Source organism: Tyto alba, unplaced genomic scaffold (assembly GCF_018691265.1).
Source record: "Tyto alba isolate M040663 unplaced genomic scaffold, T.alba_DEE_v4.0 Super-Scaffold_40, whole genome shotgun sequence".
In the NCBI taxonomy this organism is placed as follows: Eukaryota; Metazoa; Chordata; class Aves; order Strigiformes; family Tytonidae; genus Tyto; species Tyto alba.
The window spans coordinates 17156257-17172360 of record NW_024881316.1 but is presented as its reverse complement, the minus strand read 5'-3'; the positions used below and the strand labels follow the sequence as shown (position 1 = coordinate 17172360).

At 45.6% G+C, this 16104-nt stretch overlaps 2 protein-coding genes across 2 annotated transcripts; one reads left to right on the top strand and one right to left on the bottom strand.

Annotated features, from left to right (window-relative positions):
- Positions 1-105: 105 nt before the first annotated feature.
- Positions 106-6410, bottom strand: CGAS (cyclic GMP-AMP synthase). Its single transcript, XM_042803313.1, has 6 exons — positions 6311-6410; positions 5347-5569; positions 4412-4595; positions 3705-3802; positions 2873-2975; positions 106-1762 (listed from the first exon to the last, which is right to left on the bottom strand). The coding sequence occupies exons 2-6, from the start codon at positions 5540-5542 to the stop codon at positions 1420-1422; spliced, it is 924 nt and encodes a 307-aa protein (XP_042659247.1). The 5' UTR covers positions 5543-5569; positions 6311-6410; the 3' UTR covers positions 106-1419.
- Positions 6411-7151: 741 nt separating this feature from the next.
- Positions 7152-14779, top strand: MTO1 (mitochondrial tRNA translation optimization 1). Its single transcript, XM_042803309.1, has 12 exons — positions 7152-7402; positions 7569-7768; positions 8309-8426; positions 9050-9339; positions 10570-10682; positions 10818-11008; positions 11258-11388; positions 11848-12052; positions 12135-12306; positions 13011-13129; positions 13629-13786; positions 13966-14779. The coding sequence occupies exons 1-12, from the start codon at positions 7180-7182 to the stop codon at positions 14176-14178; spliced, it is 2133 nt and encodes a 710-aa protein (XP_042659243.1). The 5' UTR covers positions 7152-7179; the 3' UTR covers positions 14179-14779.
- Positions 14780-16104: the final 1325 nt, after the last annotated feature.

Genomic DNA, 16104 nt, shown 5'->3' with positions numbered 1-16104 from the left:
GGGGGGGGAAAAAAAACAGCTTCTCGTTATCATGGATATAATTTTATAGCTTAAGGAAGAAAAACAGTTTACTAGAGCAGTGTTAAAAAAGTAATGAAGAAAAAATACATTTGAAGGTCAGTTTTTATTTCTTCCAGAAAAAGTTGATGCAGATTTTACATTTGGATATCAGGTTCTGTCACACAGAATCCTAATGACAATGGGGTATGTTTTCACTCTTAGGAAGTTATATGGGAAGGAGCTGTTCATTTGATGCCTAGTCTGAACTTGTTTACTCACATGTCATATGAGTAAATAAAAAATTAATAAACTGAATCTAGTGAGATAAGAATATTTTAGTAAAATCATTCTCTAAATGTTCTTCTGATCTTCCGTCTTTTTTTATTTGCTCATAATTGAGGTGAAATCTGGGCGTTATTTAAGTCAGTAGGTTATTTTGCCTTCAAAAAGTAGGCTAAAAATTTGGACTTCCCACGGCTTCCTTAAGAAAAGGATGTATTTACTTACAGCACAGCAGGTCCAAATGCTGTGTATTTATCACCTGCACAAGTTAAGTAGTAGGAAATGTAATTATTCTTTTTTCCTAACACACATATTCTTCAACATAAGAAAAATTGAGCTGAATTCTGATTCAGAGAATATCGCATTCATGCTGCATTTTTGTTTTGATAACCTTTCACAGGGAGACTGTTCCTCCTTGCTACGGGTTGAAGATACATTTCTTTCTTCAAGATTTGTCACACAAATGCTTATTGACAGTAACTTTTACTGTTGCAGCACATTGGACAGAAAGCAATCATTACCTAAAGTCCAGTGAAAACACTAATTTCCAAAGCAGTGCTGAAGACTCAGGAAAGATAAGTTACCTCAGGAACTTCATATTGTTTTGATACCATATTCTTTCTCTGGTTACTGCTGGCAGTTGTCCTCTGCAAAAGGTCTTCATCCACACAGTTGATCTGGAGAAGTTGTTCTGGTTTATGTCAAAGCGACTGCAGTGACTTTTTTTTCTTTTGAAAGCAAGTGTATTTTGGATATTCTGCAGTGGATCTTCATTTTAAATAAATTTGTCATTTTTCGCTTTACCCAGTCATTGATGCCTTTGTATTTGGAATCACAGAAACTACATGTGGGAAATAAACTACTGCAAATTCTTCCTACACGTTCTAGTATACCTTGAAGATACTTTGCAGGTGACATCTACATTTGGATAGGGAAGATAAATATTACTTATCCTATTTCTTTTAAGAGATATGACTAAGCAGTATGACTGAAGTATGCAATTTTCTCGTAGTGTTCTTGATTTTGTTTTGGTTTTTTGTAGTACCCGACTGCTGAGGAGTAACTTAAAGTGCAGAACTCCTGGTTTTAAATATGCAAGTCTAAAAAACAATTAGATAGTTACTGTAAACAATGTTCTTAATACCTTTCCTGAAATATTGGGAATCCGTTGTTCAATTGATTGTTTATTTGTCTTGAAAGGAAATTACTGCTCGCTTTATCTTCCAGGCTGAGCAAGTTGTATTTGGGAATAAAAAAGTGTGGCAGGTGAGACTTCTGCAGGCAATCCAGAAAGTATCCCAGATATTTCTGAAAGCAATGATCCAGGTCTCCCAAATGCCAGTCTGTGTCATTTGGCCACATGACACATGAGTGGAAAAAAGCAGTTTTGACATGATATGAACAGAACTTTTCCAATTCTTTTGTATATTTCATTTTAAGTTGCTCTAGAAGATACTTCAGAAGCTTAAGACAACCTTTCCTGTTAAATAAATAAGAATTAAATGAGTACCTTCTACATAGTCCTAAAATATGTGGGTTAGATATTTAAGTACACATTATTCATGAAAGCAATAAAAGTGTTCTTACTCTGAGATTAATATTTTCAATAATATTTTGAATAAAATCGGAAAATAATTGCAGCAATAGGCTGGATAATCCTGGAACTGCTGCATATGAAGTCATATTCCAGCAACAAAGGATTTCTGTTTTAAACAGTAGTTTTTGTGCATGCACTACTTTCACTGGTAGCTACAGAAATACAGAGTGTTTGTCAGCAGCGTGCTTATACGGTCTCCAGGCTGCAGATGATACCAGCAGAACATGACCCGGGAGCACTGCTTAAGATAAAAGCTGTGGTTTTGGCTTTTGGATTTATAAGGAAATGACACTACCTCACTGTGGCACACCATGAGGGGAAGAGGTATATGCAGTGTACTACATATAGGTAGTATACTGCACTAGGGGCATAGCATGTCTGATAATACTCATAAAGCAAAACCAAAGAACTAGGCATGCGTTCTCTTGTGATAATCTTGATTCAGTACAGGATGTAATTAAGTAAACTAAGAAGTTGGTTTGCTGCTAAGGAGGTTCTGTACCTCGTGGATTTTGCTTTCTCTTTGAAGAAGTGTAGAAACCAGTTTTTATTGGGAGTGAAAAATCACATTTATTGATCTTGATCCCATTCAGCAGTTCTTTCTCACCATCATTTTAGAAATTGCCTTGGTATGAAGTGTCATTTGGTTCCCAAAACTCAGAAAGCTTGAGTCATCAGCCTTTTAAAGTGGTTCTAAAAAGGACTGAGTTTGGGAAACAAGTTGCATCCCCTTGCTTTGTAAGGCAAGCCTGGAGTGTAAACCTGCAATATAACCTGTGTCCACCTCGCTGCGTAAATGCAAGTCAGACGTTCGACAGGTACAACACTGCACGTACTGCTGTACAACAATGATGCCTAAAAGCCTTATTCTTGCTCCCTGTTACGAGCAATTAGTCTTAGATCAAAATCTTAAATGTTAAACTGAAACAGTACAAGACAGTGCTAGCCTGGCTCGCACAGGGTTAAAGTAAAATACTCATATGAAATACCAACCTACAGCACTTGGGTCCATCAGATTCACAACAGGTCTTTGAGTTGCCGTGGTTGTTCAACATGGCCTTCTCAATATGTGAGAAAGAGAGTCGCCAGGTGTTTCCTAAAGTTGAGTACAAGATTGTTAAATTGTTACACAGCAGCAAGTACTGGTGTCTCTAACTAGGAGGAAAAAAAAAAAAAAAAAGACACTTTATTTAATTTTAAATACCAGCAACTTCTTTGCACTTAAATTGTAATTCAGTGACTACATTAATTCCTCCTTAATTCCCCAGCTGTTCCCCACAAAAGCAATTAAAATGTTATTAATGTAGGACATAGTTAATCGTTCGGATGCTATAACTATATTTTTAAGGATGTTTTGATTTATATTAAAGTTAAGCCTAAATCTGAACTTTCCCTCATTTGTTAACTATGATTTGAGGAATTACACTACTCACAGAAACCTACTGCCTTTGAATCTCTATTCCGTATTATTAGCTTTACAGAGTAACCATTCTGGTTTTGAATAAAAAAAAATCTTCACTATTCGTTTCAATTTCTTTGTGCAAGTAGTTTGTATCAGGTAAGGTGAGTGTTCTAGATAATTTATTTTTGTTCTTCTGGTAATGTTTCCAAAAACAAATATTAACATAGCTCAACCCTCATTTTTCTAACAGCAGCAATCGTTTTTGTCTTCCTTATAGGAGTTAGACTGTTTCCCTTCCACGTTTGGTTCAGTTACTCTTTGCATTTAATTTTCACAGGGAGAGGTAGCCCTGTAGAGCAGTAATGATTGATTTGGCATTGTTAAGATGGGCATGCAATTTAAAAAAAAAAAAAAAAATAATACCAGATTGTCTGAACTCTTTTTGCTGAAACTGGTTTTCGTAACACAATGATGAGTTGGGATGTTTCTGCAAACTAATGTAGGCTAGGTGTGACAGTGGTCTGGAGGAAAAAAAAAAAAAATGTTGTAGCCATACCAGAGTTCAGTGAGAAACACTGTATCTTGCTAGAAAAGTACAGGGTTTATGTCCTGCAGAAGCCCATAACTTGTGTATGCAGTCCCACTTACAGGGATGTTCCCTGCCTTTTAGAAATCTTGGGTTGTTGGGGGTTTTTGTTTTGTTTTTTTGTTTTTTTTTCTTACAAAGCAAAGGAGTGGCTGTTGCTGTTAAGTACAGGATTAGCACAGGAAAGGTCCATATCCATGTGTCCGACTTAGTAGATTTAATATAACGCCCTTAGGAATGGTTACTGTGCGGACTGGCAGAGCAGTTTTGTCTTTAGATTTCAGTGCAGGACAAGCAGTGTCACAAATCTGACATTTTAAAGGATTTCAGTTGTCTTTGATCTGGATGTATCCAGGATAAGATTTGTACCTTGAAGGCAGTTTACTGAACAGAATCTGGATACCCTTTTATAGCACTTGTAAGTGATCAAGTTATAGAGAAGATAGTTCATAACTTAAACTTATTGTCTGTATTTAAGGTACCTCTTAGAACCTTTTCTCTTTTGTTTTGTTTGGCTACTAAATAAATTGATCTATTTCTGAACTTTGTCCTGACTTTTCTTCCCAGCCACTCTTCAATTTTGAGGCCATCCTGGGTGCTGGGTGGCCAGCTCTGCTGAACTTCCAAAGTCAAGATGATGTCCACTGATATTTCTACTGGAGGATTTTTGATCAGAAGAGTTATTGCAGGGCTTCCAGCCTTTTTCCTTTTCACAGTCACTTCCACATCTAGTAACAAAGAAGAGATTTATGTATTAGAAACTTTTTTTTGAAGAACATTTTTACTTAAGAGGAATTTATAATTGATTGAAAGAAATACCTGAGTTCAGTCACTGGCTCTTTATCCTACCGGGTATGGATTTTAAATAAAATTTTAGGGCAGCCTGTTGAGGAGCTGTATGAAATAAGGAACACTTTTCTTGAACTGTGTGTGCTTGATTTACTATGTCTACAGAATCAGAAATACAGTAATATTTTCCAATGAACTGCTTCACTGTTGAAAGCGGTGAGGCTGAAGAGATTTGGCTATAATGTTTATGAAGGCTTGGGAGAAAGAGCATCTTAAAAGGGGATATGTTTTCTAGATAGATTGATTATAAAATATTAGGTAATGTGTAAAAGAAAGCTCTTCCTTTTGCTACCAGTTTAGCAAACGGCTCTTTGTACACAGCAGGTAGATTAAAAATATATAGGTCATGTAGGAAGTACCAAGCATGTGACAGAACTTTTCATATTCAGTACTTCCATATGGAAAGAGGATTGCATAGTGGAGCTACAGGTAAATCACATAATATGATTAGCTGTGATGTATATGTGGTGATTCTTAGCATGAGAGCAAAGTTGAGATACCAGGGACAGGAGGGGCTACAGTTATAGAGACAGCTGCTTGGGAGGGGAATCACATTTTAGTAACAGCAAGCAATCCATATGTGCAATGTAACTATCACTCCCACGTGAAGTTTGTTTTCTTGGTACTTACTTTTAATGTTTTTTACTTCTCGTTTAATAATTTCTCTTAGTGCTTCAAGCATTTTAAAGGCTGATAATTTTTTATCTTCATCTAAAAACTTCAACAAATACTTTTCTTTTGGACTTCTTTTGAATGTTAGATAGTAATAGGCTCCAGTGTCATCGCATTCATCTAGCTGAAGTCTTGCAATAGGCAATACAAGCATGATGTCAAACTCATTTGGTTCCGATATCTGCAAAGTATGAGAATACAACACTCAGTGCGCAACTTGGGGTTTATTCTCTTTAGGCTTTTATACAGGTTGCAGTTTTATCTGCAACTCCCTTGGTGTACTTCTTGTGTCTGGTGTGAAATAGGAGCTTAGTTCTGTGGATCTGTATTACAAGATTGCTGTGCATTTGAGTGCAGAAAAGCAATTTATTGATAGCAGTTCGTTTCCCAGCCTTCCAACTCACTAGTTTTTAAAAGAGTCTTAAGATTCTTAAGCTGTTCCAAGTAATGTGTAAATACTGATCTTAGTCATCCTTTTGCACGTAGGTGTCAGCTGTGAGGAGAAAAAACAATGCATAGCTGTTGCTGAAGCTGGTTTTAAAAAAAAAAAAAAAAAAGCGTCCCCGTGTTTGATTGAGCTGGAACCACGAACAGAGGTACTGCTGTTTCTCCTGCTTTTAGAAAAAAATACAAAGTAAAATTTGGCCTAGGGCCTCTCAGGCAGCGCTGTACTCGGCTCGTCCTCCCTGTACACCGGGCGTACCGGGGCCGTTCAGGCAGCGAATCCTACTAAACCCACGTGCCTTTGTCTTCCATTCCGCGAGCGATGTTACAATGAACGGCCGTTAATTAAAGTAGTAATCCTTAAAAACCTCTCCTCACCCGGAAGGGCCAGCAGCCCACAGCCGCGCTCGGGCGGCGGGAGCGGCGCGAAGCCGCCTTGTGCCGCCGCCGCGGGGCCCGTCCCGCCCACGGGACCCACCTTGACGTGCTCGTAGTAGCTGCCGGTGCCCAGCCGCTCGATGGAGCTGAACCCGCCGTCCTGGCTCCGGATGGCCTGGATCAGGTGCGAGACGACCTGGTTCACCAGCCCGGAGGCGTCGGACACGTCCTGGCGGCCCAGGCTGAGCCGCGACAGCACCTCCCGGAGGCGCCGGGACAGGGGGGCGGCGGCCGCCCCGTCGGGCACCCCCGCTCGCCTCCGCGCCGCGGGGGCTCTGGCGGCCGCGGACCGGCTCGGGGGAGCGGGGGGCGCCTCCCCGCCGCCCGCCGCCGCCGGGCCCGCCGGCAGCCTCCCGCCGGCGGAGGCTGGCCGCGCCGGGCGGCCGCGCCGGGCGGCCGATCTGTCCCTCCGCGGCGGCCGGAGCGGGGTCGCGGCGCCGTCGGGGCTGCCGCGGCCCCGGGGGGAGCTGCGGGCCGCGCCCCGGCCCCGCGCCCGCCGCCGGCCCCGCGCCCCTCGGCCGCCGTCGCCGTCCATGGACTCTGCTCCCCTCTCCGCACCTGCGTGGACGGCGGGTTCCCGCTCCTCCCGCCTCCGGCAAGTTCCTCTTCCAGGCAGCGCGCCTCCGCCAAAAGAAACGAAACCCTCGCCGGGGTGGGGCGACCGCGCTGCCTCCGCTGCCCGGCTCTGCTCAGCTGCCCGGGCGCGGGAAAGCTCCGACAGCGCGGCCGCCCTCCCGCCCGCCTCCCTCCAATCCCCTGGGAGCCTTATTCCCGCTCCCGGGCGGCCTCACACCTGCGCGCCGCTGCCGCTCCCGCCGGAGCGGCGGGGCCGGCCCCCGCCTCCGCCCCAGGCACCGCCCGCCGCGCCCGCCCCTCACGGCAGGGCCCGCCCCCGGCCGGGCGGCCGCCATGTTGGTGCGGAGCGCCTGGCGCAGGTTGGCGCTGGCCCCGGCGCCGCGGCCCGGGCGCCGTGGAGCGAGCAGCCGGGTCGGGGAAGCGGCGGCGGCGGCAGCGGCAGCTCGCTACGAGGTGGTGGTGATCGGTGGGGGCCATGCGGGAACGGAGGCGGCGGCGGCGGCCGCTCGCGGCGGGGCCCGCACGTTGCTCCTCACGCACAAGATCGGCACCATCGGTAACGCCCCGGGGGGGGGGGGGTGTGCCCGGGTCGGGCTCGGGCTCGGGCTCAGCCGCGGGAGGAGGAGGAGGAGGGCGGGGAAGGTACGCGGGCGCCTCGGGGCTGCGGTGGTGAGGGGAGTCCCTGTGTGTGTGTGTTCCCCCCCCCCCTCCCCGCTCCTTAGGGGAGATGTCCTGCAACCCCTCCTTCGGCGGCATCGGGAAGGGGCACCTCATGCGGGAGGTGGACGCCCTGGACGGGCTGTGCGGGCGGCTCTGCGACCGCGCCGGCATCCACTACAAAGTGCTGAACCGCAGCAAGGGCCCGGCGGTGTGGGGCCTCCGCGCCCAGATCGACCGCGGCCGCTACAAGGAGAAGGTGCAGGTGAGGGCGGGCGAGGGCCGGGCTGCCCCCGGGGGCCGAGACCCTCTCGCCGCCGCGTTTGCGAGTTAAACTTGTCCTTGCGCGGAGGTGGGAGGGGGACTTGCCTTGTTTAAGGATACCTTAGCTGTGTATGGGGGTGTCTGTAGATACAGTCTGGTGAAAATGGCAGGGATCTGAAGTATTAGGCTAAACTATTGGGGAGGGGGGGGGGGTGTGTTGCTTTCTTTTTTAATATTTTCCTATCAAACCTTTCTGTTTGGTACTTCAATGCCGTATACGTTGTTGGAGCTCAGGATAGTTGAAAAAATTCTCAGGCATTTTATATGCAGGTCAGGCTTCATGACTAAGTAGTTTCTTTTGAGCTTAAACTCTTACCTGTGAATTAAAAGTTCTGCTTGATAGCTTAGGAGAGTACAGTAACTGAGTGTCTGCCAAGTGAAAGTGCAAAAGGGAATAAATGTTTTGGAAATCACCAGGGTTTGGGACTGATCATACGCCTCGTAGCTTCCTAGATTTTTGCAGTAACTCCTTTCATGACAGAAAGAAATCCTTAGCACACCACTGTTGACAGTTCGTGAGGCATCTGTGGAGGATCTTCTCTTGGCAGAGCCAGAACCGGACCATCCTGGGAAATGCCAGGTCACAGGAGTCGTTCTGGGTATGTGCTAGTAACTCAGTAGGCACCTTCAGTTACTCTTAGAGCAGCCTTTGGGGTAGACATTTATGATTCATCAGTGAGAAAGTTGAATTAGCCAGTAGAGGTGATTTAGGCCCCATGTGAGCTAATCTAAGTTAATACGTGTAATGCAACGAGAAACATACCTGGATTGACAGGTATTGGGAGGTTACATAAGTCTAATTTTCTTCAGGCTAGTGAGACTGAATTCTGTTCTGTGTTTTGAGATTTTATTTGGTAAACGGCATATGCTGCCGACAACGTCACGGGGCACTGGTGTCCTGTTACTATCAGACTCACGTGTTACTATCCCTTGCTGTTCTAGTAAACAAGCTTTCTGAAATAAAGCTCTGAATAGGAGTTTTTCCCTGTGGGTTTTCTGTGTTAGGGCTAACGTACTTAGGAATAAGAAAAATATAGGAATAACTACATGCTGCTTATTGCAGTTACTGCTATTAATGCTTGTATTATTGAAATGCTGGTTTTGTTAAAAGATGGATAAAGCCTCCGTGAACGCTGTTAGTCTCGTTCTAGACAGAAACCCCAGAATACTGGGGGTTTATTGGTCCTAACGTATGTGCATCTCTGAAAACTTGCTGTTTCAGGGGATGGGAGCACAGTCCATGCCGGGAGCGTTATCCTGACCACCGGTACGTTTCTGAGGGGTACGGTCCTCATCGGACTGGAGATGCACCCGGCTGGACGACTAGGGGACCAGCCAGCCATCGGGCTGGCTCAGACTCTGGAGAAACTGGGCTTTGCTGTGGGCAGGCTGAAGACTGGGACGCCACCGCGACTTGCCAAAGATACGATTGACTTCAGCGGTCTGAAGAAATGTGTAGCTGACGATCCTCCGGTGCCGTTCAGCTTCCTCAGCGAGGCTGTGTGGATCAAGGTGGGATGGCACACGTCCACTGCACGTGCAGCCAGGCGGGGAGCGGTTCTGGGAATGTCATGCTCGGAGTCAGCCAGGGAGTTGATGGCTGGGAAGTGGAGCTGGGCTGTGTTCGCACTGGAGATGTTACGTTTCTGAGGACTCTCAATGCAAAGGGAGGAATTGCTTGTTTTCTTTTGAAAGCAGGTACCTTCTTCCTCTCACTTGCCAACCTGAGAACCAAACTTTCTTTACTTTTAGAGGCAGAATTGTGAGAAATGTGATATTGTTAGTAGTATTTTTCATGTGCTGATTACATGGGTGGTTTACATGGATTAGACCTGTATTGTGGAGATTTATGATGTCTTGTTTGTTACCCCAGCTCGAGAATAAGATTAAAATGTTGAGATTGGAAATCGTTAATAGTGTTGACTAGGAAAAATAAAAGGATGGAGTTGCCCACAGAGGTCAGAGGTGGCATGTTAACAGTAACTTAAAAGCAGGAGAAACTCATTTTTCCAAAGAAAATCTTGGAAAGCAGATGGCATTCTTACATAATGTAGTTAAACAGCACAGAATTAAGTATCAGGAGTTAATTTGCCCCAGAGCCTATAGGAGTTGCAATAACCTGTTATAGTCAGGGTGGGTGCAAAAGTAGTATCCCTTAAATCCTTGGTATGTGTAGGAAAGGTTTTAATGAGTTGAGGTGCAACATTATTACTGTTTTGAATATGAGTCTACTGACTCTTTTTCAGAAGAACTTGGTGAAATACTTTACATGGTGGGAGGTTTTTTCCAAACCTTGAATTTTCTGTATTAATTGCAGGATATTGAGAGATTAATTTTTTTTTTTCTCCCCAAAACTCTTTAATTGCCTGTTAGCTGTAGGGTCAGCACTTCCTCCTCCAGAGCTTTGAATTCCTATAGTTGATTTGGATGCCGTGATGTAATGTGTTACTTTAATAGGAATATCCATCCTGTAGTTAGGAATACAGTGTCTAGAATAGAACTTGAATTCTGGACCCTCAAGTTCTGTTCTGGTCTTGGTCTGCTTTTGGGCATGTTACTCAAGGTCTCTGCTTGCTCGTGTTCTGTCTCTACTTGCTCGTGTTCTGACAGCACTACCCATCTCTCCAGGAAGTGAGAGCCAACCGTTAATGGAAAAGCCTGGGAAAGCCTCAGGCAGATTTGTTCAGTAAGAGTAGGGTGTTGTGACTGAATTAACTTAAAGTGAGCTTTGGCCTCTTTCAGCCAGAAGATCAGCTGCCATGTTACCTGACTCACACTACCCTGAAAGCCCAGCAAATCATCCATGATAACCTCCACCTGAACAACCATGTAAGGGAGACGACGAGGGGCCCGCGGTAAGTATCATCATGCAAGGCTCTCGCTGGCAAGAGCTGACAGTCTGTCTGAAACTGCGGGTCTCTCCTGCTTTGCTTCTGGAAAGTCACTTTTTCTCCATCTCAGGTGGTGCTCATGGCTATTTACTGTTGCAGATACTGTCCCTCTCTTGAATCAAAGGTTCTGCGCTTCCCAAACCGAGAACATCAGGTGTGGCTGGAGCCCGAAGGCTTGGAGTCCAGTGTCATTTACCCTCAAGGCATTTCGATGACGCTGCCACCTGAGCTCCAGGAGCAGGTGATCAAATCCATCCCAGGCTTGGGCAAAGCCAAGATGTTACAGCCAGGTGAGGGGGTTGAATAGTTTTCAATCTTTGTCGCATTGCTTACCAGTTAATAAGAAACAGATTTTGTTTGGAGCGTAGCAAAACAAAGGAAGTATGAAATAAAATTAAGTCTTGGACGCAGGGATTTTTCCTTAGTTGTTTTTAAATCGTAAATGAAAGTTGATAAGTCATTCTGCCCCACTGACTGCCTTTGCTGATAAATAGAGACCTTCAGAATCCATCCCATAAGATCTGTCTTGTTTGTCACAGGCTATGGGGTGCAATATGATTTTTTAGATCCCCGTCAACTGACTGCTTCTCTTGAGTCTCGCCTTGTTCAGCGCCTCTTCTTTGCAGGCCAGATAAATGGCACTACAGGCTATGAAGAAGCTGCAGCTCAGGTGGGTGAATCTGATCGTGTATACTCAGCGCCCAGGAAGGGATATTGCCTTGGCATTTGTCTTTGATACACAGTCTTGCTATGCCCATCTTGTGCTGATGAGATGTTCTTACTTCTGTTGCTCACCCCAATTCCAGGCTTGCCCAGATATTTTTACTTTTAGTAACTACAGTTGCTATTATGAGGTTGCAGTAACAAAAGTAATTGACAGCACTGTCAAATGTTTCGGCACGGAGGCTGTGCAGTGAGTATAATTGAAAACGTGTGGGAATTGTCGCTAGTCATGTCCGCAGGGGCCAAGAAGCCCTTCAGACAGTTGGAGTACCGCAGGGAACAAACTGCCCAGATCACTAGCACAGTCTATTGCATTTTCCATTTGACACATGAGTCTTTGGAGGCAGATGCGCTGATATTTTAGCCACACGATAAATGGGTTTTGCTTTGTATTCTGTCTGCCTAGGGTGTGATTGCTGGGATCAATGCTTGCCTGCGGGTTCACGGCAAGCCCCCTTTTATTGTCAGTCGCACCGAAGGCTACGTTGGTGTCCTGATCGATGACCTTACCACCCTGGGCACCAGCGAGCCATACCGCATGTTCACCAGTCGTGTGGAGTTCCGCATGTCCCTCCGGCCTGACAATGCCGATGCCAGGCTCACCCGCAGAGGTATTTCGTTATGGGGGCTCTTGCAGTGAGCAGCCCTGCCCAGTTGTAGACCTTTGTTCTCATGCACCATCTGTCTCTGCAGGTTTTGAAGAAGCTGGGTGTGTGTCACAGCAGCGGTATGAACAGGCAGTTAAGATGAGAGCTGCTTTGGAGGATGGAATTGCGACACTAAAATCCCTTCAGTTCAGCATATCCGAATGGTCCCAGTTAATACCAGAAGTTCCCATCGGTAGCAGTCGGAGGTCACCTGTCAGGTGAAACTTTCTGGTCTGACCTATGCTTGCTTTAGCACATCTGGCTAGTGGTTTCACAGCATTTTTCCCTCCTTCCTCAAGCTGTCAGTACTCCCAAGATTCTAGCTATCACCTTCAAGGGACAGACATCTGACGTTTGCCTATGGAATAAGTGTGACTTTAGTGTTTTTACTATACCACATTTCTTGGTGCTGACAGGCTCCCAAAGCAAGGGGGTACTCCACTGGCCCAGCCGGTTCTTGCTGTCCCTATTGAGAGTGTCACCAAGCGTTGACAGTTTTGCAATGGGTTGCTTGTTTGCTGAAAGTGTGATAAAGCAGGGATTGATTTCAGGCTAGTGTCAGATGGCAGCTGCTCTTGTACACAAAGAGCCTTGCTTCCTTTAACCATCCTTTATCTCACCTTATCTATTCTGTTGTCTTAAGTCAGTGACTAAGACCTGGGTGACTCAGTCTGTGTGTAAGGTTCCCCATGATGCCCTTACGTTGTCCCTTCTATCTTGCTGTTCGTGATTCATAAAGAGCCCTCCTCCTCAAGAGTTTAACAGCTCTCCTGTGTACTGAGAGATGTTGAGAATTGAGCTTGGCTCTACAGTTGTTCTGGCATATGTTCTGGCATATTCATAAGTTTGAGCTGGGAACAGCTGTAAATCTGCCTCAGGCAAGTGACGCCTTAACATCAAAACTTACTCCTGTTCTTCACAGTGCCTATGACATCCTTCAGTATCCAGAAGCCAACATGGAAGTTCTGGCAAGGGCTGTCCCAGAGCCCCTGGGAAAACTCGCTCAGTGGAGAGAACTGGCAGAGAGATTGAAAATAGAAGGTAGAGTACAAGAGCTACGATCTCTCAGTGTGATCTTCATACGTTTTGTTCAGTAAGGGGAGAGCGAGTCCATTCATACCAGGGTGTTTCATCTTCTCCTTAGTGAAATGAAACACTCTTGTCAGAGCGTGCACCTTTTACCATAGGCCACAGCCCTATGCAAACACCCATGTTTTCACTTTGTGGGGTGAGAGCAATTATTCATGTTCACTCCTGGGTTTTTCTTTCTTACTGCTCTGTCAGATAGACCATCCTTTCCTGGGATGAGAGGAAAAGCCAACCCATATATCCTAATTCCAGTAGCAAATTAAAGAGTGTGGCTTCTTCCAAAGTAGTGATGTGAATTAGGCTCTTTTGTCTGTGAGGCTGGAAACTTCCATAGGAGCTTTTGAGTGTCTCAGAGGAGTTGCTCATTCTGCTTCCACAAATTCCTGCAAGTGACCTGTTTCACATGAACATCTGTATCTGGTCATCTTGTTTCCCTGATCTTCCATCACAGCTGGTTACGAGTGGTGTGTAGTCAATCAACAGCAGGAGATAGAAGAAGTGCGACGTGATGAAGCCCTCCGACTGCCAGAGGACCTAGATTACTTTGCCATTGATGCATCGCTCTCAGCAGAGGTGCGGGAGAAACTGGACGCCATCCGTCCCCAGACGGTAAGATACTGGGCCACAGCAAGGTTGAGCAGCAGTGAAATCCCTTCTGTGTCTTTCCAACAGACATGAGGGATGAGGGGAATCGGGGAAAGGAATACCCACAGGTTTTGATCTCATGTCTTACTAGCTCCAGCGTGTAGGCTTGTTCTTGGTTAACTTGTTCCTGTTTCCACACACAGATTGGTGCAGTCAGCCGCATCCCTGGCATTACACCAGCTGCTATCGTTAACCTGCTAAGATTTGTGAAAACCAATCACCAGAAGACAAAGAAGGTAAAAGCTTTACCTCAGACTGGCACGTATTTACCAGGGAAAATGTACTCGGAGAAAGCAACTGTCCAAAGACAGATTTCAGCAGAGTTTTCTAAAGAGGAGCCAGAGTACCTTTGTTAAAAGACCTTTGTAGAGAAGTGTGCTGCTCCTGCCAGAGCATGTGGCAAGATCACCTGTGCTGACAAGCCTCTTCACAGATAAAACCTGTGCTGGCTGGATCCAAAGCAGTTCCAGTTGTGTCCCATGGCAGTGACATTGAGTAGAACAAAGATGGTGAATGTGCAAACCTTAAGTAACTGCTCAGGAACCTAAATACAGCCTGTGATCTTGCCAATCCAAATGAAAAGACTGGGGAATTGCTTTTAAAATTCCACTCATTTGGAAGATGTCAGATAGTCAAAATCTGTTCTAAAGCATCTTGGAAAGGACAGAGTTCTGCTTTTCTGAAACGAGTAAGAAATGTTACCATGCTTACCCACAGCAGCTCAAGAGGATTTGAGCTGGAAAGTGTGTTCCACTGACTTCAGAACTTGTGTTCATAGCTGTGCAGTGAGTACGCACAGTCTGATGTTTTGGTGTGATGTCAGCCAATAGGAAACACTTGGCTATGAAAATGTGTATCCTACAAATATTTAAACTTACATGGGAGACCGACTGAATGTAAATGCTGTATCCTGGGGGTTTGGTTTCTCCGTTAAAATAAATACAGCTTATCTTGAAACTTGTTGAAGAACTTAGTTGTCACTTAGCTTTCAGCAGAGCCTTGGCGAGTCATGGCATCACAGTTCACGCAGGTAAGGGGGGTGGGATTCGTGCAGAGCTGGTGAAGTCAGCTGGAGCAAGACTTGCTGCCCAGGCCAAGGTGCTGAGGAAGGTTGGGGGCACATCAGAACCCACCCCAGGAACCTCCGCTCTGACAGACTGGCGTGCTGGGGGCCAGGGGGTGGGTGGCTTGGCAGCCCGGGGGAGCAGGACTGGGGGTTTCTCGTCAGCCCCAGTCCTGCAACTGACAGCAATAAAACTTGTATTTGAATGAGATGCACTTTGGGCAGTCAATTTGTCGTATGCTATCAACAAACGCTAAATTCAGGCTGTCGCTGCATACCTACCGAATCTTTGCCTGACTTAAGCAGCAGTCTGGTGCTAATTTGATTTCTGAACATCCTCTGAACTGACTGGGCAAACAGGCTTGGGAACAAGTTTTGCTGCAGTTAAATCGTAGAATCAGAGAGTCATTCAGGTTGGAAAAGACCCTTAAGATCATTGAGTCCAACTGTAAACCACAGATACATATAGCTATCATTTTGAAATTATGATCCTGGTCTTTTCTCTGTCTTACTTGCTCTGGGTGAATGGCTCCTTTCCTGTCCAGAGAAAGGAGTCAGAGCAAATGCTTTTTGTTGGCAGAGATCCTGTCTTGCAACAGGAGGATGGGCAGAGCTTACAGCTTTGCTTGCGGCATCCCCTGCCTGCTTGAAAACATCTCCCTATCACGAACTACTGGCTTCTACAGAACAGCTTTAGACACATGATCTGTAGGTCAGTTCATGTCAGAATGGTTTGAAAAAGCACATGTGTATCTCCCCCTTTGTGGCCTATTTTCCTTTCACCTTTCAAAGAATTACTTCAGCCTTGTAAGACTCAAGTTTAGTGTAAGGAAGGCAGCTATGCTTTCTGCAGTGTAACTTGGGCTCCAGGTATGGTGCTCTTGAAATTCCAGCTATGTGAATCTAAAGCAGCACTGAATTCTGTGCCTCTGTGTCTATTCAAAGCAGCAGAGCTTCTAATTGAGAAAGTTTCATGCTTTCTTCATTGCATTATCTTTGTATTGTGTTTGGTTTTGATGTGCCTACGTCTGTAAAAACTTAGATCTAGGTTTTACAGGCTAGGAAGGAAGCCCTATTGACACCTTCATCCTCTCACTTGTAAGCTGATTGTGCAATCTCAGAACTGCATTTCCTAGTTCTTGTCAGCAGCCACTTGACAGGAAGACCTTGCTTCCAATACCATGTGTCTCTAAAGGCAAGCCTCTCGCACCCTGCTATA